Raw genomic sequence first — 21902 nt, 5'->3', positions numbered from 1 at the left:
AATGTAGTAAGAACATGGTGGCTCTTACTACTTTTAAAAAGCAGAGGTGCAGCGCCTGGGACCCGGAGCAAGCTGGGGACTCAGCTATCTTGGCTCATGCCCAGACCTCTATGCTCTACCTTTGAAAAGCATAGCTGCAGCAAACCCCCTTATCAACTAGTCAAGTAACGGATGGAAATTCCATCAACTACTCAATCAGCTTACTAACCGTTATTTAACATCCCTAATCAGGAGCCTAACAGAATAGCTCCTCTGTTCTTAAATCTTGCATCAGTATAATGGTATAGAGCTACATAATGACAAATAGCACAATGCTTTATAAACAAACATTGCTATCTGAATTAAAGCCTTCTGAAATTTTAGATCACAGTAACTGAGGAAAAACCAAAACAAAATGACAAAAGCAGAATTTTTTTTCTATAAAAGGAAAGTATTCTTTATGTAAGATTTTTTTTTTTTTTTTAAAAAAAAGCCCCGTGTTGCAAGGGATGAAAATGAATGATTTTGAACAAAGTTTACCTTTCTATTGTTGGTATAAGAGAAGGTGGTGGACCTCCAGGTGGGGGAGGAAAACCTGAAATATTTAATTGGAAAACATAAAAAATTGGGTTAGATTTACAATGGCATACTAATTTCAGAGAAGCTGAGCTGACAAAGAATAACCCAACTACACAGTTAGTGATTACGTAAAACTGGACAACACATAACTACTTAATGAAAGAGCAGGGTCAAGTCCTAAATATATACATGCTTTCAGTGTCTCAATTTCATTTGCCATCAGTCTTTAAAACATAAGTATTTTCTATTGTACTGAACTTTCAAGAAGTTATCAAGAATGCTTTGCACCAGCAGTTCAACAAGACTCTGAGGAGAGGGAGAAGTGTAGTTCTCAGGGAAGTGGCACATTGGTCCCACAATTAGGAACATGAAAATGGTTTCATCTCTACCTTTCTATGATAACGAGGCCTAGTTTTATGTTCATGACCTTTTATCTAGATATGAACAAGCAGATGTAGAAAACTGCATGTTGCACCTTCAAATTTAAGTTCCACATTACTTAACAACACTTCAGAAAATATATAAATAAGTTACCTGGTGGTGGCACTGTTATTGGTATACCTAAGAAATAAAAATATATGATGTATACTAAGTCAATTTTAGCAATAACTTGTGTTCATTATTAGCAGAGCTAATTAAAATTATGTCATCAAAACAAAGAACGAAAATATCTAAATTTTCCTGGTTTTAGAGTAAGAATCATGGCATACTCAGTGATACCAATTTGTCATTTTTCTCATTATATTTAGGGTCTAATTTAAAATTTCAGCTCCTGAGAATCGTTTTCAATTAATACAACAAAAAACAACCCTGGAAGTTCTAGGTTTCAAAGTTGCAAATAATACCTTGAAAATGTGAACCAAGCACACCCAAAACATTTAAAAAACAGAAGGCAAATAAAATATACCCAAGGCTGTTTTATTGTTGCTCTGTTATTGTTTTGTTTGGTTGCTTTTTAATGTGTCAAAAAAGGATCTGTAACCTTTTGGGAGCAAAATTAAATTACATAATTTATACCCCTCCTTAAAACTACAAACTAGCCTCACGTACAATTTGGTTTAATATACTAGGTATCATGATACTTCACCAAGAACACATGCCTACTTTAGGCTTTGATCCAAAGACCAAGGAAGTCAATGAAAAAGACTGATCAATCCTGCAAACATTTAGTTGCATCTCTAAAATCCAGGATTTTCTGGTTTGGCAACATCCGTGGTCCAGTATGACCATGGATATTTCAGGATCAGAGTCCTGACGCACTGCAGGCGGCTGGAGCCTGGGAGCAGGCACACGGCTCAGTTGGGCTGCGAAGGGGGAGCCAGAAGCTGGCACGTGGCTCTGCTGGGCTGCGAGGGGAGAGCCAGGAGCTGGCACGTGGCTCAGCTGGGCTATGAGGGGGGAGTCAAGAAGCCCGGGGGAGGGGAGACGGGGGCATACCAGGGGGCCTGAAATGACCTTCCCTAGTCTGGAAAAATCCCTCATATGGGACCAGTCAGATCTTGAGGGTGCTGGGCCTTCGAGGTCCAATCAGTATAACAAGAGTAATCCCACTGAGTTTTAAAAGACAAGTTTTTGCAGGATCAGTGGTTAAAGTATTAAGACCAAAATTTGCAAACTTGGGTGCCTAAAGATCAACACCTAAATGAGAGCACATACCCACTAATTAATTTCAATGCAAATCTTTTCACTAATTTGAATTGGAGTTATGGATACTCAGCACATCTCAGAGTAAAGATACTTTCCTTATACATCTAAATATGGATTTAAGTGTCTTACATTTTGGCATCCAAATTTGAAAACTTTTGCTTGAGGATCTGTGCAGATTGTATTTCTTTCTCAGTTCTATACACAGGTAAAAATATGTTTAAGGTTTTGTTTAAAATCAAAATTTCCTGTCTAAAATTGTAACTACAAATAATGTAACATTTTCTGTTTGAATGGTAACAATTTGTTAATTTACAGAAAGTTCCTTGAAAAGTTCAGCTCCAATAAGAAAGCATAACTAATAAATTATTTTTCACAAGACTCCAGGTATGCATTTTCTAGAACACTGTAATGGACATTTTTTAAATATAAAAACCTAAAGAAATTGTGGATAATTTGAAGAATGTTCCATTTAGACATATTTTAGTAACTACATCCAGAAATTATTTAAATAAGTCTAAAAGGGCATTCATGTTAATGCCAAAACAGGTCATGTGGGCAGGTGTGGCAGTCTTAACAAGCAATGTAAGGATCGTTATATACAACAGTGCTTCCACTAGGAAAATGAGCATCTGTACAATCTGATAAGACTCACATCTTTCCTTCATGTTATTAAAAAGAACGGCTGGAAAGGTGTGTTCATCAGCTTTTTTAGGACTATTTTAATATGCACACTGAAAAAAAGCACAATCACATTCATTGGCTCCATCCTCAGAATCTCTCTCGTAATAAAAAAAATTATACTACACTTCTCTAGGTAAGATACCTTCACCTTGCAGAAGCCAGCATTAAAGTTTATCTTTGGGCAAGACTGACAGACGCTAGATGCATGATGAGTGGTTCTATTCTAGAATTGAAAATGAATCTATTGTGGAGTTTGAGCATATTATGGCATAAAATGGAAGTATAGCTGTGTCAGCCATTCTGCTGGCACTACTGTTTTACCAAATTTCCCAATGACTTATGCATGAAAGCAGAGTGCTTAAGTATACAAGCTGAGATAGAGTACTGGATAAGACCCACTTTAACTGGTGATGTGCTTGGTTTTCAATGACTGAACGGACATATAAGTTTAATAACCTTAATTTAAGGCAATTAAATTGTTTATGTTATAAAATTGTTTGTTGTTCTATACCAAGAATTTTAAAGCTAATTTTACACCTGAAATAGGAATTAGGAAATGACACCATCCAAAAAAGTGGGTGGCTTTGCAGCCATAGGTAACTTCTGAATTCAAGTAAAATTCCTCAACAGTTAGACTAAGGGGATTACAGAACCCTGGCAATTCCAGGAATACTTACATGGTGTCTGCTACCTAGAACTAAAGTATTGCCCTGCATGGATACAAAATTTTTATCTGTATCTGCAAAAATGAGAGGTGGGTATCTGTATCCACAACTGCAAATGCGGATACCCGCAGATATAAAGCGGGTAACTATATTTGCAGGGTTCTAGATACAAAATTTGTATCTGCATCTGTATCCACAAATATAAGCTGTGGATATCCGCATCCACGGATGCAGATATCCATGGATATAAAGCTGATATTTGTGTATTGGAGGGGTCTAAAGATTTAGACATAATTATTAACTAAGTGCCAAAAAATGTGTAACATAATATCAGCAGAATCAGGTAATTAGCATGAGGGACACTCTAGTCCCTCATTTCTGATTAACACAGTGTTAAAAAAAGATACTCTTTGGACAAAATAGTTAGCCAATAATTTCTTTTGAGAGAGGACAGCACTGAAGTACAGATTCATTCTTGGCAATATCTGACTTGACCTGAAGACTAACCTGAAAAGACACGCTAATATAGTTCCAACACTTTATTTTGGGATCTTGCCGTTAGCCACCACACACTGTCCAAGTGTGTAAAGTCTTCACAAAATGTTACAGCTTCCACTAAAGGGGAGCAGGGCCACAATATGCTGTCACTAGGATTCAGTAACACCCATAAAATTACAAATGGTCTGGTAGCACTTTATAGACTAACAAAACATGTAGATGGTATCATGAGCTTTCGTGGGCACAGCCCACTTCTTCAGATAGTGGGCAGTGCCCATGAAAGCTCATGATACCAGCTACATGTTTTGTTAGTCTATAAAGTGCTACTAGACTATTTTTTTTTTCCTGTACAGACTAACTCGGCTTCTGTAGCTTGAAGCTTCTCAACCCGTAAAATTATGTGGCATGTTTGAATGCGTCTATAACGATGTAAAGCGGGGGGTGTACAATAATTTTTGTAAGGGGGGCACTTCACTAATGTTCGTAGTGGTCGGGGTTCCTGGCTGCAGTATTGGTCCCCCAACCCTGCAGTGGTCCCAGCCGTGCTGCCAGACCTCCCCGCCCTTGGGTCCTTTGGCCCAGGACCATCCTTGTCGGACACAGATGTTGCTGGACCAAGGAGACACGGTTTAGGGAGGTACAACCTGTACTTTTTTTCCTCAAAAAGCATTTGCATTGCAAGAGAATAAGTGAACACAGTACAGGAGACAGAACTTCAAAGCAGGATCCTTTTTCAAAGGGGCTTTTACAGGATGTTTTATATTTGGAGTACTTAAATTTTCTGGGAAGTAGTCCCAGTTAATATTAGGTAACAAGAGTGGATTTTTTTCCACTGAACCTAGGAGAGATGGCAGAGTCTATTTTAGTAACAGCTTTGAAGATAAAGAGCTGGCAGCAGCACTATTAATGCATGGGACTGGAGGCTGGAGGAGTCAAAGCCACAGGTCTTAATAGTTATTTTCAAATTACTTGAAACACAGAAGGATGTTGAGGGAGACTTTCTGAACAAGTGCATGTCATAAACCTGTCTGTAAAACATTAGACTAAAGCCAAACTGGTTTGACAGATCTGCAACATGTGTTTATTTCATTAAATGCCTATTCTTGACATGTGAAAGGTTTTATAAAAACACAGTACACCTACATATCATCATCTCACTTAGTAGTGGAAAAATGGGAGATCAGCCTAACTTTTATAGTTTGCAATTCTGATCCTTTCCACTATTATAAAGAAGATAATTATTTTCAAACCATTCCAATGAGTTGTACACATTGATTTAATGAAAAGTTTTCTTTAAAGTTGAAAGTCTGATTAACTCTGTTTTTAACAATAATATAACTTTTACAAAGCCTCCAGAGCAGCAAATTTGTATTTCTACATCTTATTTTTACCCATAATTTCTCTCTCACACACACACATACACACACAAAACACAGCTGAAGGATTACATTTTAAACTTCTCTCCCCCTCCCCCTCATCTGCCTTAGAATGTACCATTTCCTAGATGCAGGCCATTGAGAACGATTCTGTTTTCCAGGGATCGGGAACTGACAATTCTAAAGGTTGCAGCAGCAGCTGCAGAGAATTTTGCCTCCTCTTCCATGAGCAAGATCTAAAGCAGTGGTTCTCAAACTTTTTGGCCCATGCCCCACCTGGTTCAATGCAAACCTTTCCGTGGACCACCAGTTGCTAATGGAAACTCGCCATTAAGCAAAAAAAACCCCAAAATACAAAAACAAAACACACACACACACACACACACACACACCCTCCTCACTGATGTGGCCCCCAACTGAGACACTTCACTCCTCTGGCACTCCAGCCCTACTGGGGGAGTGGGAGGGACAAGTAGAACTCTGGTTCAGGACTTCCCATAGGCCAGATTAACTGTTCTGGGGTTCCAGGTTTAGTGGATTTTGTGGACCTCCCAGGCTCTGGGTTGGGACAAAAATGAGGGGCTCAGGGTGCAGGACAGGGCTGCCAGCAAGAGGAATGGGAGTGCGGGATCTGGGCAGGAGTGCAGGCGCAGGATGGAGTAAAGGTGCAAGGCCTGGATGGGAGGTAGGATGCAGGAGCAGGTGGGGAGTAGGGGTGTTTTGCCAGGATGAGAGGACAAGAGAAAGGGAAGGTGCAGTGTGTGGCCAAGAGGGAGGGTGCAGGAGCGGGCAGGGGTAGGGTTTCTGGCCAGAAAGGTGGGGGGCAGGAGCAGACTGGGGGTAGGTGTCCAACAGTGGGGAAGCCTCAGAAGTGGACTAGAGGGTTAGGGTCTGTGGCTAGGGGGAGGGGGCAGGAGAAGACTGGGAGTGCAGGGGTCTCAGCATGGGAGGGGGGATGCGTGATGGGGCTGTGAGTGTGAGGGTCTGGGCATGGATGGAGGGAGAGTGAATTTACTTGCCTTTGTGTCCCACACCTGTCCCAGGCACCTTCCCCCGCTGCTCCCATTGGCCAGATTCTGGCCTAGGGACGCAGCAGGAAAAGCTTCCAAGCAGCATGCCTACGCACTGCTGTTCCCCCAGCTGAGGGAGCAGGCAGCGAGGCTTGAGGCTTTCTCCCTCCCTCCTCTAGCAGGAAGCCAATGCCGGCATTCCAAATGCATGAGGGAGGGAAGGCGGGCGAGGCTGGAGTGTCAGCGTGGGCTTCCTGCTGCAGGTTGATGGGGGAGGTCCTGGGCTTGAGCTGCAGACCACCTGGGAGGCGGCCGCAGTTTGAGAATCACTGATCTACACCATGAAAGGCCATAAAAAAAAACCCACCGCAGAGAGGAATGGAGCTACCTCGATAGCAGGTATCCCCATCCAATTCATGTGCAGAGAAGATTAGAAGGGAGGATTCTAAAAGAGCATCAGACAGCAGAGGAAATGTTAGGCATAAGGAGAGGCTGAGAAGGATTTCTGCAAGGCCAAGGAAGGGAAGGAAAACTGCTCAGCCGGGGGACAGTGGAGTAAGTAAACAGAGCAATGGGGAAGCTAAGAAAGGAGGAGTGTGTTTCTCTAGCTCTACCTTGAACAAGTCTCTCTTCCTATGAATAGCATAACTCTTAATGAGCTCCCACACATCTGCTCCACTGTTCAAGAACCTCCTCACCAAGCCCCACTGCACTTTTAGTATTATCCCCTCCAATTCTTTTGCCATCCATAGCTCCTTTTTAAATGATAACACTGAAATATTAACAATAGCAAAATATTCCTAAGAAAAGCATTAGGCTGAAAAAAGCCCTTTCAAGGACGGTAGACTCAAAATTGTAGCTATTAGTATCTATATCTGTAGATTGTCAGTAGTGAGGATGTAAAAACAGACTTCACACTCAACCTTCTCAGTTTAATTCTGAATGGGAAAGAGGGGAGGCAGGAATGTTCTGAATAATTGATTTTAGGATTTCAAATATAAGCAATTTGGGTATATCTAAACTACATGGCACTGTTGACGGAGCCATGTAAAGTAGTTTACCCGACATAGTCAATTAAACGGGGATTTAAATAAACCCCGCTTCATTAAAATAAAAATGGCCGCTGCACTGTGCTGACAATCAGCTGATCCAACATAGCGCGGCAGTCTACACGTGGATCGGTCGACAAGGGAAGCCTTTGTCAACCGCTCCTCTAAACCTCGTTTCATGAGGCATAAGGGAGCGGTCGACAAAGGCGGGAGTGGTTGACAAAGGCTTCCCTTGTCGACCGATCTGCGTCTAGACTGCTGCGCTGTGCCGGATCAGCTGATTGTCGGCACAGTGCGGCGGCCATTTTTATGTCAATGAAGAGGGGTTTATTTAAATCCCTCTTTAGAACCCTTTAGGTTCTATTTTTTTTTTAAACCAAGCATTTCAAATATCACGTTCCTGTTTCAATGTTATACATCTGAGCAAGTTTTTTCTGTCTGTGCATGTGTCTTTTTGTTCAAGAATGCCTACTAAATGGTAAGATCTAGGACTACCAAATTCGATATGCATCTTTCTCTTATAACAACTTAAACCAAGGTAAGGGATTGATTGTGCCAGGAATGGGATTGCTTCTCATAAACCCATACAAAAAAGAGACAGAATCACCAGGCAGATAAAAGGGGATAGCTGGGGGTGCCTCCTCCCATCTCCAGGCTCCCTTTAGGATGGGCAGGGTTTGCTTCCTCACCCCCATTCATATGGGAACACTGTTGGCTGTTCCCATTTGTCAATGGGCAAGGGGAAAGTGCACTGTTTGCTGAATTCCTCACTCTGGCTGGGAAGCACAGGGGAAGACATGGGAGACATGCACCCCTTCCACTGCTGTGCCTGCTGGAGCTGCAGCAGCCATGGAGAGGCTCTTCTGACCTGGCTCCAAGCTGCTGCAGTGAAAGGGGGCTGTGTTAGTCCTCTCTCCTCAGGGCAGCCTTTATACTGTCCCCCTCATCCTCAACCCCACCCCAGAGCACTGATTTCAATGAGAAACAAAAATGGAGTTAAGGACCCGGGCAATGCGCGGCAGTCTACACGTGGATCGGTAACCTTCTAGTAATTCTATAAGACATACAGTATTTACCTGGTGGGGGAATTAGAGGAGGAGCAGTACTGACAGTTGGAGGGGGTGGAAGGAAAGGAGGCGGTGGCAGGTGGGTGGGCGGAGCTCCTGGAGGGAAAAATGGAGGTGGCTTGGTAAAACTGTCTACGTCAGCACTGGCTCTTTCTGAAAGAACCTGTAAGACATGAAATGTAGAGATACAGTTGTTACGTAGAGATAGACTAGAAAATATAGCTTTCTTCTCTTTCTAGTTCTTTCCTCAATATCTATGTAAGGAATATATATTTGCTTTCTATGAACCAAATGAAAAATTCAAAAGGATTCTTGTTTGTTTTTTTAATTTCTAGATAAAGTACATGACGCTGGAGTTAGGATTGACACTACATATCAGTAATTTATGAGTAAAAGCCATTACAAGAAAATTGCTATTATTACATTCAGAATAAAGGTTAAATTTAACGGAAATCCTAATATGTGAAAACATAAAAATATAGCTAGAACTCTCAAAACCTTAATTTTGACACACAGTGATGCTATGAGGGGGAAAATTAAGAATAAAAATCCTGATTACTTTAAAAAAATCAATTTAATTTAATCAGGGTCCACAAATGCTAAAATATCTTGTTACATAATGTGAGATAGGGGAATAAAGACCCAGAATTAAAATATCTCCCTTCATTACAAAACCATTTATTCTGTTAAGTGAGTTGTTTGGTTTTTTAAAAATTTGTAGTTCTTAAATTGTATATTAAGAAAATTTCCTCATTTCTTTTTAACCTCAGTGTCATTTATGGGGAGAAGAGATATACACAGCAGATAACTATTTTCAATATAATATCCTCCCTTGCTGTAAAATTGATGTTTATATTTATAATGTATGCACACTCAACCGTACAGGCCTGATGAAATCAATGCATCAGTTTGGAGTGCAAATCAGAAAAGAAGTTCGACAACTTCTCTCTCTTTTTCTCGCTCGCTCGCTCTCTCTATTTATTTATTTATTTCCCTGTGGTATGACAAAATGACATAATCACTTCACTCTTCATCCCGCCTTCCCCTCTGCCCTTACCCACTTTCCCTCCTCCCTCCCGCCTCTGGTGCAGCAGGGCGGGAGCCACACGCCCTCCCCGCTCCCGGGGGGTGGGAGCCATACAGACTCACACCCCTCCCTCCCAAGGGGGCTGGTGACCCAAGGCCTCCCACCTTTGCCAGGTGTTACGTGACTGCATGCCCTCCCCCCCCCCCGGGGGAGGCGGCCTGGGAGCCACACGCCAGCCCCCCCCTTGCACCCATAGCCCCTTTGGCTGAGATGCTGCACCTGCAGCCCACTCACTCGCCACCCTGCTGAGACCTCATACCCCCAAACCGTTTTACTCCCCACCCTGCTGAGAATGTGCGTCCCCAGCCTCCTCACTCACGCTTTCCACCGACCCTGCCTTCCCCTGCTCTTGCACCCTTCCCACCACCGCCAGACACCAACCACCAGAGAGAGGGGAGCTGGCGATCGTAGCAAGCAATGGGCTCAGCCCCCTAGTTTTAAGAACAAATTTTATTTTATTTTTCTTTTGAACTACATCTATTTAGATTTCACAGAGAAATATGCATTGGCATTAAATGCAACGTGCTAATTTTAAATGATATTTGTTCTTTTCCTTGGTTTTTCATATTACTATGGACAGGTGGCATATGTGTGCATTCGGTGCAAGGAGCTCCGGGCCCTCGGAGAGCACATAAAGGCTTTGGAGACCAGGGTGACTGAATTGATGGAGCTATCGGAGGCAGAGATACACGTAGAGGAGGCTTTCCGGGACACTGTATAACAGTCACACCTCCAGTTAGACAGCTCCTGTGCTGTTAAGGAGAGTGAAAGGCTCAGGGAAGGAGAACATTCAATTGGAGCAGAGGGAAACCATCCCATAGTTGGGACCCTCCTTCAAGAGGATGTTGTGGTATCCTCTTGCACTGAGGATATCTCTCTGGGAGAGGGAACTCCAGTCATTAGGAAAAGGCAGGTGTTAGTAATAGGGGGATTCAATTATTAGAAATACAGACAATCTGGGTTTGTGATGACTAGGAGAACCATATGGTGACATGCCTGCCTGGTGTGCAGGTTGCAAATCTCTCAAGACATCTAGACAGACTTATGTGTAGTGCTGGGAAGGAGCTGGTGGTCATGGTACATGTAGGTACCAATGATATAGGCAAAGGTAGGAGAGATTGAGGCCAAATTTAGGCTGCTAGGAAAGAGACTGAAATCCAGGACCTCTATGGTAGCATTCTCTGAAATTCTTCAAGTTCCACACGCAGGGCCAGGTAGGCAGGCAGAACTTCAGAGTGTCAATGCATGGATGAGACAATGGTGTAGAGAGGAGAGGTTTTAGATTTATTAGGAACTGAGGGAATTTTGGGAAAAGGTAGCCTATATAGGAAGGATGGGCTCCGCATAAACCAAAATGGAACCAGATTGCTGGCACTTAACATTAAAAGGGTCATAGAGCAGTTTTTACACTAAGGACTGAGAGAAAGCTGATGGGTGTGGAGGAGCACATGGATCAGACAGAAACATCTCTGAGGGGAGGGTCTCAGAGAGATTCTCTATGTTCAAGTCCGGAAGAGAGGATGGAAGATGATAAAGTATGGGTAAGATCAAATGAGAAATAGTCAAATATAAAAAGAGTCTAATACATCAAGAAATGACAGACAGATTAACAGAGACTAATTTTTCAAGTGCTTATACACAAACACTAGAAGTTTAAATAATAAGATAGGTGAACTAGAGTGCCTCATATTAAAGTAAAATATTGATATAATAAGCATCACAGAAACTTGGTGGAATGAGCAAAATCAATAGGACACAGTCATACTAGGGTACAAAATACATCGGAAGGACAGAGCAGGTTGTGCTGGTGGGCGAATGGCACTATACGTGAAAGAAAATGAACAATCAAATGAAGTAAAAATCTTAAATGAATCAAAATGTTCCATAGACTATCTATGGGTAGAAATTCCATGCTCTAGTAATAATAGATCAGTAGTGATATATTATCAACCACCTGATCAGGACAGTGATAGTGACTATGAAATGTTCAGGGAGATTCGAGAGGCTATCAAAATAAACTCAACAACAGTGGGGGATTTGAACTATCCCCATATTGACGGGGTACCCATCACCTCAGGATGGGATGCAGAAAATAAAATTACTTGATACCTTAAATGACAGCTTCTTGGAGCAGCTAGTTCTGGAATCCACAAGGGGAGAGGCAATTCTTGATTTAGTCCTAAGTGGAGCACAAGATCTGGTCCAAGGGATAAATATAACTGGATTGCTTGGAAACAGTGACCATAATGGAATACAATTTAACTTCCCTGTGGTGGGAAAAAAATCTCAGCAGCCCAACGCTGTGGCATTTAATTCCAGAAAGGAGGAGGTTATTAAACAGAAATCGAAAGGCACAGTGACAAAAGTAAAATCCCTGCAAGCTACATGGAAACTTTTCAAAGATGCCATAATAGAGGCCTAACTTGAAAAACACAGTAAGAAATCCAATAAGTGCCACTGTGGCTTAACAACCAAGGAAAAGAAGCAGTGATAGCTAAAAAAGCATCGTTTAAAAAGTGGAAGTTAAATTCTAGTGAGGAAAATATAAAGGAACATAAATTCTGTGAAATTAAGTGTAAAAATATAATAAGAAAAGCCAAAAAGAAGTTTGAAGAACAGCTAGCCAAAAACTAAAAAAGTAATAGCAAACTATTTTTAAGTGCATCAGAAGCAGGAAGCCTGCTGAACAACCAGTGGGGTCCTTGGACAATGGAGATGCCAAAAGAGCTCTCAAAGACGATAAGGTCATTCATTACACACAAACACTAGAAGAACACAAAATAAATTCTTTGCTTTGGTCTTCACAGCAGATGATGTTAGGGAGATTCCCAAACCTGAACCATTTTTTTAGGTAACAAATCTGAGGAACTGTCCCAGACTGAGGTGTCATTACAGGAGGTTTTGGAACAAACTGATAAACTTAACAGTAATAAGTCACCGGGACTAGATGGCATTCACCCAAGAATTCTGAAAGAACTCAGATATGAAATTGCGGAACTATTAACTGTGGCTTGTTACCTATCCTTTAAATCAGGGTCTGTACTTAATGACTGGAAGATATCTAATGAGACACCAATATTTTAAAAGGGTTCTAGAGGTGATCATGGCAATTACAGACGGGTTAGCCTAGCATCAGTACCGGGCAAATTAAATGAAACCATAGTAAAGAATAATATTGTCAGACACATAGATGAATTTGTTGGGGAGAAAGTCAATATGGTTTCTGTAAAGGGAAATCGTGCCGTACTAATCTAATAGAGTTTTTTGAGGGGGTCAACAAACATGCGGACAAAGGGGATCCAGTAGATATAGTGTACTTAGATTTCCAGAACAACTTTGACAAAGCCCCTTATCAAAGCCTGTTAAGTAAAGTAAGTAATCATGGGATAAAACGGAAGGTCCTCTCATAGACTGATAACTGGTTAAAAGACAGAAAACAAAGGGTAGAAATAAATGGTAAGTTTTCAGAGAGGAGAGAGGTAACTAGTGGGGTCCCCCAAGGGTCCATACTGGGACCAATCCTATTCAATGTATTTATAAATGATCTGAAGAAAGGGATAAATAGTGAGGTGGCAAAATTTGCAGATGATGCCAAACTGCTCTAGATAGTTAAGACCAAAGCAGACTACGAAGAGCTTCAAAAAGATCTCACCAAAATAAGTGGCAAATGAAATAAAGTAATGCACACTGGAAAAAATAATCCCAACTATATATACAATATGATGGGGACTAATTTAGCAATAACTATGCAAGAGAGATCTTAGAGTCACTGTGGATAGTTCTCTGAAAACATCCATTCAATGTGCAGCAGCAGTCTAAAAAGCAAACAATGTTAGGAATCATGAAAAAAGGGACAGAGAACATCTTATTAATAAGACAGAGAACATTTTATTGCTTCTATAGAAAACCATGGTATATCTACATCTTGAATACTGCATACAGATGTGGTTTTGCCTCATTTGAAAGAAGATATATTGGCATTGGAAAAGGTTCAGAAAACGGCAACTAAATTGATTAGTGGTTAGGAAAGGGTCCCATATGAAAAGAGATAAAAAAAGACGGGACTTTTCAGCTTAGAAAAGAGGAGACTAAGGGGGGGATATGATAGAGGTCTATTAAATCATGACCAGCGTGGAAAAAGTCAATAAGGAAAAGTTATTTACTTGTTCCCATAACATAAGAACTAGGGGTCACCAAATGAACTTAATGGGTAGCAAGCTTAACACAAACAAAAGGAAGTTTTTCTTCACAGAGTGCACAGTCGGCTTGTGAAACTCCTTGCCAAAGAAGGTTGCGAAGATCAGGACTTTATCAGGTTTGAAGAAAGAACTACAGAAATTCATGGAGGCTAGGACCACCAATGGCTATTTGCCAGGATGGGTTGGAATGGTGTCCCTAGTCTCTGTCAGAGGCTGGGAATAGGTGATGGGAGGGAGACTGCTTGATGAGTCCCTGTTCTGTTCACTCCCTCTGGGGCATCTGGTGTTGGCTGATGTCAGAGGACTGGATGCTGGGCTAGATGGACCTTTTGTCTGACCCAGTATGGCTGTTCTTATGCACTACTGCAGTGGTCCCCAACAATTTGGGGCTGCTGGGCGCAGCCACCCATACGCTGCGTGCCCAGTGCCGGTGCCACCCATACGCTGCACTACCGGGGCCGGCACTGCTCCTGTGCCGCACGCCCAGGAGCCGGCATCACCCACGCGCTGCGTGCCTGGGGCCAGCGCCGCTCCTGCGCTGCATGCCCAGGGGCGGGGATGCCCATACGCCATGTGCCCGGGGCTGGCACAGCTCATGCGTCACGCGCCTGAGGCCGCCCATGTGCTGCGCACCCGGGGCTGGCGCCGTCTCTGTGCCGCGTACCTGGTGCCGGCGCCGTGCACCCAGGGACCGGCACCATGCCTGTGCCACGCACCCGGGGGCAGGCATCACCCATATGCCGCGTGCCCGGTGCCGGCACAACTCTTGCTCTGTGCACCCGGGGACAGGGCCGCCCAAACGCTGCGCGCACAAGGGCTGGGACAGCCTATACGCCACATGCCCAGGGGCCGGGGCTGCCCATACGTCTTGTGCTCGGTGCCAGAGCCACCCATGGGGTGCGGCACGCCCAGGAGCCAGCAGCCCATGCTGCCCAGGGGTGGAGACGCTCATACGCCACGCGCCCGGGGCTGGCACAGACCATGTATCGTGCGCCCAGAGGCCGGCACAGCCCTTGCGCCGTGCACCCAGGGGCAGGGCCACCCATACGCTGCGCACCCAGGGGCCGGCACCGCCCATGCACCACGTGCCTGGGGCTGACCCCGATCACTCGGCGGGCGCACAGAAATGGCGTGGAGGGAGGAGCCATGGCGCCCACGGGTACCATGTTGGGGACCACTGCACTATTGTTTATCCATGCAGTTTAGAATTTATTCATTTGGATAAGGTGAAAACAAAAAAAGCCCCTCTTCAGTCATTGATAGAACATGTGTAAATCTGCAATACAAAACCTGTATGTTGCTATTTTCATTGGCACGCCGCCTTCCTTCCACTCTGCTGATAGTTATGGTCTGCCCAATCACATCTATTGTGCCAGACAATCTCCTGTAACACAGGACAAAATGGAATAACCAAAAAGTACTACTCAAGGACTTTTCCAAAACTTAGAGCAAGTCAATTAAACAGGCAAGGCAAATAATATGAATCAATTTAAGACTATAAGCTCCTTCTGCTGTACCACAGCAATGTACAAGACGTGTAAGGTTTCTGCAGAATCCTAGGTGTTAAAAAACACACTTTTTTTTCTTTACTGAATCTTACAACCTTAGCTTTTTTGTTTTTTTTAGAATTAAGGAAAGGAGCAGTATAGCATTCCCAAGATTCAAGAGTGAATGTTTCCACACTCAACTCCCACCTCCCTCAGTAAACTGCTATATGTTTCTGTAACTAGTAAAAGAAAGATCAGCAATATTGCAGTGAAAGAATACTAGTACCATGTAACAAGAAAAGAGCATTCTAAAAGAAATTCTACAAAACTTATCAAAAGCAATAAAATAAAACACAGAAATGATAGCTGTAACGGTCCATGGAAAGTGGAGAGAAAGACAAGGTAAATAATGAGGCACTGATAAAAACTGTTAGCCAGACCTACTGTGCATATTGTAGGTATTGCAGCACATATTACATTAAATCACCTATTAGCCTTGGGCTTCTGCAACATCTAGACCAGTGTTTCTTAAAGTGTGTTCCGCAGCACAGTCGGAGGTGTGTCGCAGAGAGAACAGAATTCAAAATGGCCATCCTTAAAGGGACAAGGCTCCCCCCTCCCCTTTTTCTTTGGTTCAACAACTGTTCCCTGGGGGCTTCCCCCCCCAACAAAAAAATCGTCAGTGTTCCCCATAAAAAAAAATTATCGTTTGGTGTTCCTCGGTCTTAAAATGTTTAAGAAACACTTATCTACACACAGCAACATGCCATCTACTGGGTATTGTCAAATGCAAAAGGGTACAAGAAGCCATGAGTCCTTGATTCTGTTCTTGGGAATGATTGGCTTCTGAGTTTCAGGCAGACCTCTTAGACAAGCCACTTCTCCTTTGGTACCCCAGTTTCCCAAAAAGTAGAAATGTGAAGAGCTGCCTTTCCCTAACTACTCTAAAAACAAAGTAGAGGCAAACACGTAGCTCCTTCCTGAGTTTGCCTTTATTAACAAAGTAATTAATAGTAGGATAAAGTTCAACTCAAGCCTGTCTCCAAACTTTAATTTTTGTGTTTGGTAGAAATAACAACAGTGTTTCTCAACCTTTTTCTCATCCACTATCCAAAATCCATTTGTAGTTTACTGCCCAAATGACAAACCTTTATTATTCAAAGGACTTATTCAGATCATAGATCCATAACTGGTTTTGTCTACAAGTGGTGGAAGAACAAGTGTAAGTACTGCTGAAAGGAAGACAAAGGTGTGGAATGGAATGGCAGTTTCCATAGAAAGAGTAGTTGGAGGAAACAGGAACAGTGTTTTTCCTACCATCAACTTCATTTACTCCTGATGGAGCCTAGTATCCAAGGGACTCTGCTTTTTCCACCCATTTCAATCTCAAAAGGTACGACCTAGTGGTCACCTCATAATCCACCAGCAGGTCTTAAACCACAAGTTCAGAAGTTCTATTCTACATATACTCGGGATAATTAAAGATTTTCTGATTATTTTTTTTGTCACTTCGTTACTGAAGACCTCTCACCCTACCACAATCATCCTCCTCCTTATTATGGAGGAATGGATCACAATCAGATATTTAAGTACAGACAAGGCAATAAATTTCAGAATGCCACTGACAAATTTTCTATGCGTATTAGATATCAGCACAAAGGTCATGTATAAATAAGTTTGAAAAACCATACTTTTTTTAAACGCAATGTAACAGGAAAAAAGAAGTGTTTGTTAAAGAATTTGTGGCATTTTTATTAGCGCAGGCGTTATTAAATCTTGGTACCCTAAGCAAATTCTAGCTCTAGTACTGCATCCTGACTACCTAACTCCTCCTGAAATTTCACTTGGCTTCACTTCCAGTTCTAAGCTGTCACGTGCTATTGTTCTGTGCCAGTAACAGTTTTCCCATGTCACTACAAAGGCTGCCATACTTCAAGTGTCCTACATATGTTCCCCAACTACTTAAAATACTTATAAAGATTCAGTCTTTATAATATTCTTTGATATCCTCACATGAAACTCAACCTATACATACAAATTATTAATAAAACATGCAAGTTGTGCCAGCAAAGACTTTTCTTCATCGTCTCATGAAGATAACTCATCAGTCTTCGGCAATGAACTAATACTCACCTCCCTTTGAACTCCTTCCTCAGATATATTTCACTATACTCTTTCAAATTTGAGACATTTAAAAATGTTCTCAAGTTATACTGCCCAGATAACATAGGAGAGGGGTAATGGCCCTCATGAAACTTGGACTACTCATTTTCATTAAGCTTCAAGTAATTCCCAAAGGTCTGCATTTTTGAGAGAACGTCTAAAACTAAAGGATACTAGTCCTGAGGTAGGAGAAAGACAAGATTTTCCATTAACACATTTAAAAGAGGTAAACTAACAGAACATAGCAATTCCAGTCCGTTGAAATGCTGACATTTTTTCATCTTAGAAGCAGGAGTCCAAAGGGTCTGGGTACCCATTTTTCTTCTCTTCCCTACTGTAGCAAGTGTCTTAGTCTCTCTCTCTCTCTCTCTTCCACTTCATGAAAGTGTGTAGAACAGCTTGATTCTTTTGTCTTCCAATATGTTTCTCTTATTTTACTCCAAACAAAATGTGCATGTATTCTATGAACTGGAAACAACAAGTAGATGAGGCGGTCTCTTTTCTCTGGTTTCTCATCTTTTGGTATTAAAATCTTTGATGACAGTAATAAGGGGAAAAAGCGTATCATAAGGAATCAAATCATGGAAATCAAATCTAAGTGTATACTACTGGACGCACCTCTAAAATCCAGGATTCTCTGGTCCGTCAAGACCACAGATGTTCCAGGATCAGAGAGTTCTGGCGCACTGCAAGAGGGAGAGGGGGCCCAGGAGCCGACACATGGCACAGCTGGGCTGCAGGGGGGGAGGGGAACGAGGGAAGGAGGGGCAGGGAGAAGGGGTGCAGAGAGAGTGTATGGAGCCAGCACGTGGCTCATCTGGCCTGCAGGGGGAGCCAGAAAGCACGAGAAGAGGGCAGCAGAGGGGGTCAGCAGAAGGAGGCCTGAAATGACCTGGGCCGGAAAAGTCCCTTATCTGAGACCAGTCAGGTCTTGAGGGTGCTGGATCAGGGAGGTCCAACCTGTATATGTAGACAATTCTCTGTAACTAGTTAAGGATCCAGCTACTAATAAAGTAGGGATGTTAGATATTGATTGAGTAAATCATGAAACCACATCAGAACTTTGTGGTTACACAATTATTCAATAGTCTCCCAGCCCCACCTCGCCAACCTGAGCAGCAGTATCTGATACAGAGGCAGCAGCGCAGGGCAGCAATAGCTGCTGTCCATGGCAGGTTGAAGCTCACTGCAGACAAAAACTACTCCATGGTGCCGCTGCTCAGGGGGAAGATGGCCCCCTCCTCATTGTCTCTGTGGGCTGCTGCAAGGGGAAGGGCAGGCCACTCTGCTGAGCCAGCTCTCCACACATATTGTCTTCCCCTCCTGGGAGAAGCAGCTCTGCATGAGACAATACACATGGGGAGCTGGCTTGAAAGGCAGCTTCCTGCACGTACTGACTTCTGAGTGTCCCCCTCCCCATATCATCCAGAGGCAGCAGCACAATGGTGGGGAAGCGGGCAGTTCCGCAGAGCTGGTGCTGGGGGGAACCAGCTTTTAAGCCAACTCCCCCCAGCACTGGCTACTGTTCCCCCCACCCTGCTGCCTCTGACACACAGGCAGTGAGGAGGAAGGGAATGCAAGTAGTTGAGAAGGTTAACTGATAAGTCTAGGCTTATTGGTTAATTGTCTACTTGACTACTCATTCACATCCCTACTCTTAAGGCCTATTAAGAAAAATGACTATTACTAAGATCTCAGCTTCACAGTTTGGGGATAAAGTTATTAACTATTACAGGATGGACCTCCTTGGTCCAGCACCCTCGGGACCTGACCAGCCCCTGGTTGGACCAATGGAGGTCATATCTGGCCCCCCTGCTACTGGCCACGCCCCAGTCCTGAAGCAGCTGCCAGCCAGCTCTCCCCACCCCCACCGTGCTGCAGGTGCCACCCCCCTGCCAATCCTTGCTCGCACCCATGCCTGCCCTGCTGTGGTGCTCCAGTATCCCGGAGCCACTGGGAGCACGAGGCTCCAGGTCCCAACCAGCAGCCTCGCTGGGCAACCTCGTTAAGGTGCGCCAGGCCCCGGATCCTGCCCGCAGTTTGCTGCCGGCAGCCTTCAGCCCTGCAAGCCCTTTATAGTCCTAAAACTTCCGTGCTCTTGCCGGACCATGGATGTTCCCAGATCAGGGAGTACCAGTTTACAGAGGTTCAACCTGTATTCCTTCTAGCCATCCCCAAAATTAACTTTTGGAACTAAGTAATTTGTTAAATTTTATATGGCAGAAAAATCACAGACTGAAAGAGGAAATTACATGCATTTACCAAAAGCTAAGCTTTTCATCTTACATAAATTAAATCAAATGGATGAGAACATACCATCATAGGTGAAAATCAAGCATTACATACATACAGCACACTGCAAGGTATGTCACAAAGCTACCAAACTACATAATAAAACATATCAACAGGATATGAATATTTTTAGTGACATTGGTCAAAGCAGGTACAGGAGATTGCAACAAAGGTAGTGTGAAAAGAATGGAGGACCTGGCTATTCAGGTCTGAAAATGCAGTCAACAGAGAAACTTCACGTCACATACAGAAGTTATCTGCTGATTTTCTAAGGCAAAAGAACAAATAATATATCACTTCAGTGTTACACACACAATTCCTAAAAAGGGGTAAAGAGCAAAATACAAATGGTGAATGCTGTATGAATATAAAGTATAGCTTACATATTGTGCCTAAACAAAAGCAGAGATCTATTTGTGCACTATGTACATGTGCACATAAGGAAAAAAGGAGGCGATCAAGAGAGAGACAGTAATATCTACCAGTATTCACAATTAAACTAGATAATCTGATGAAAGGTCTTGGACTACACCAATCCTTAAATCCAAAGAATGAAAATATGGATTAACAGCTAAAAACATTCAGAGGTTCTGACTATTTAAAGTATGCTCCTAGATTTTACAATTAAATCACCTATATGTTAAAAGCAAATTTGGGAAGCAGAGTTTGGAAGCAGATTGGCCCAATTAGTAGTCAATTGGCATACAGACACTATGCTGAAACTCACACAATTAAAATCTTTACATGTTATTCAAGACCCAGTAGTGAAAGGACAAAACAAGTCCATGATATAGCAGTTTACAATGAACATCTGGCAAGATTAGTGCTGGCAAATAATGCCACATTCTAGTAATGTTAATGCACAGGGTGTTTCTGGGACAGCGTCCTGACAAAAATAAATTAACCAGAGAGTGGATCTGCAGATCACCTCCTTTACACAGACAAACACAGTCTAAGTAATCTACTATAGACTCCCAGATACTGAAAGAGTGATATGAAGGTTCATGCACTTTGTTTACTTTCTATGCCTCTTCTCCATTGAGTTAACTTTGTCTGTTTTCTGTAGGAGTGAGGTGTAACTAATATAAAGGAAGCTGCAAGAAGTATTACTTGACAGAATTCTTTAATACAAATTGAACCGTTCAAAATCCTTCCTTTCTGAAACATTTTATTGTTTACTTCCTGAAAAACAAGCAGAGAATAGCTCTCTACCAATTACTTACTTTACAGTAACTGGAATTCTTTGAGATATATTATCTACATGAATTCCTTTTCTGGAAAGCATATTTCCTATGCATATAAAATTGGTTTATTGTACGCCAGCAGTGTGGAGGAGTGGGTGGTGCAGCAGCTAGCTCTGGTCCCTGCGGCTAGGTGGTAGTGAGGACCCAGCAGCAGCTGCCACGGAGCTCCGGGACCTCAGCCACTGCCGCAGAGCTCCAGTACAGTAGCGGCTGCCACGGAGCTCCGACAGTGGCAGCCAGAGCCACAGCCACAACCAGGCAGAAAGTAGCAGGGCTAAGCTGGAGCTCTAGCTGAGGGCAGCAGGAAAGCATGAGCCATGATGGGAAGGATCTTCCCTGGTCCAACAAATCCCCTCGTTTGGGACCAGTCAGGTCCCGAGGGTGCCAGACTACTAACTAGCTCAACAAGATCACACTATAATCAGATGCTCCATCTTGCTTCCATGGGCAGTAAGATAGAATTGAGGGACAGTTGTGCTTGCTGCACACTTTATGCTCCAAAGTCAATTAGGGCGTAGGCATTGCCCAAAAGGACTCTGGATGCCAAGAAGTATCTATTCTTGCGGACATGGGCACATGCACACCAGAAGTATTATCTACATGAACTTGAAAAAGAATGATGATCCAGAAATAATAAATGGCTTCATTTGAAGCACAGAAAGGTTATTTATAAACTATTCAAATCACACTATCACTTTTCTTCAAGGAAAACTAGTTCAAAGAGTCTCATGACACACTGAATTTGTTTAGTTTTATAAAAAGGAAGAAAAATATAAATGGAACTATTAAGAAATTCATAGCTGTTATAAACTGCTTCATAACTTCATCAGACATAAGACTACAAACAATGCAATGCGTTTTAACAGAAACTTAACTTTT

General features: G+C 42.8%; 1 protein-coding gene across 15 annotated transcripts in view; it reads right to left on the bottom strand.

Annotated features, from left to right (window-relative positions):
• The window catches only part of FIP1L1 (factor interacting with PAPOLA and CPSF1), a 101842-nt gene that overhangs the window by 43322 nt on the left and 36618 nt on the right, over positions 1 to 21902 (bottom strand). For 6 of the 15 annotated variants that reach the window (XM_075930419.2, XM_075930418.2, XM_075930417.2 and 3 more), the window contains 5 exons: positions 15128 to 15221; positions 8561 to 8714; positions 2335 to 2400; positions 1093 to 1119; positions 520 to 574 (listed from right to left, as the gene is read on the bottom strand). In XM_075930419.2, the coding sequence (XP_075786534.1) occupies positions 520 to 574; positions 1093 to 1119; positions 2335 to 2400; positions 8561 to 8714; positions 15128 to 15221 (396 nt within the window). The remainder of the gene's footprint in view (positions 1 to 519; positions 575 to 1092; positions 1120 to 2334; positions 2401 to 8560; positions 8715 to 15127; positions 15222 to 21902) is intronic. The other 9 variants (XM_075930424.2, XM_075930422.2, XM_075930426.2 and 6 more) reach the window with 2 other exon arrangements.

The sequence above is a fragment of the Pelodiscus sinensis genome, chromosome 4 (genome assembly GCF_052426305.1).
Source record: "Pelodiscus sinensis isolate ZL-2025 chromosome 4, ASM5242630v1, whole genome shotgun sequence".
NCBI classification, from domain to species: domain Eukaryota; kingdom Metazoa; phylum Chordata; order Testudines; family Trionychidae; genus Pelodiscus; species Pelodiscus sinensis.
This window is presented reverse-complemented; position numbering and strand designations above follow the sequence as displayed.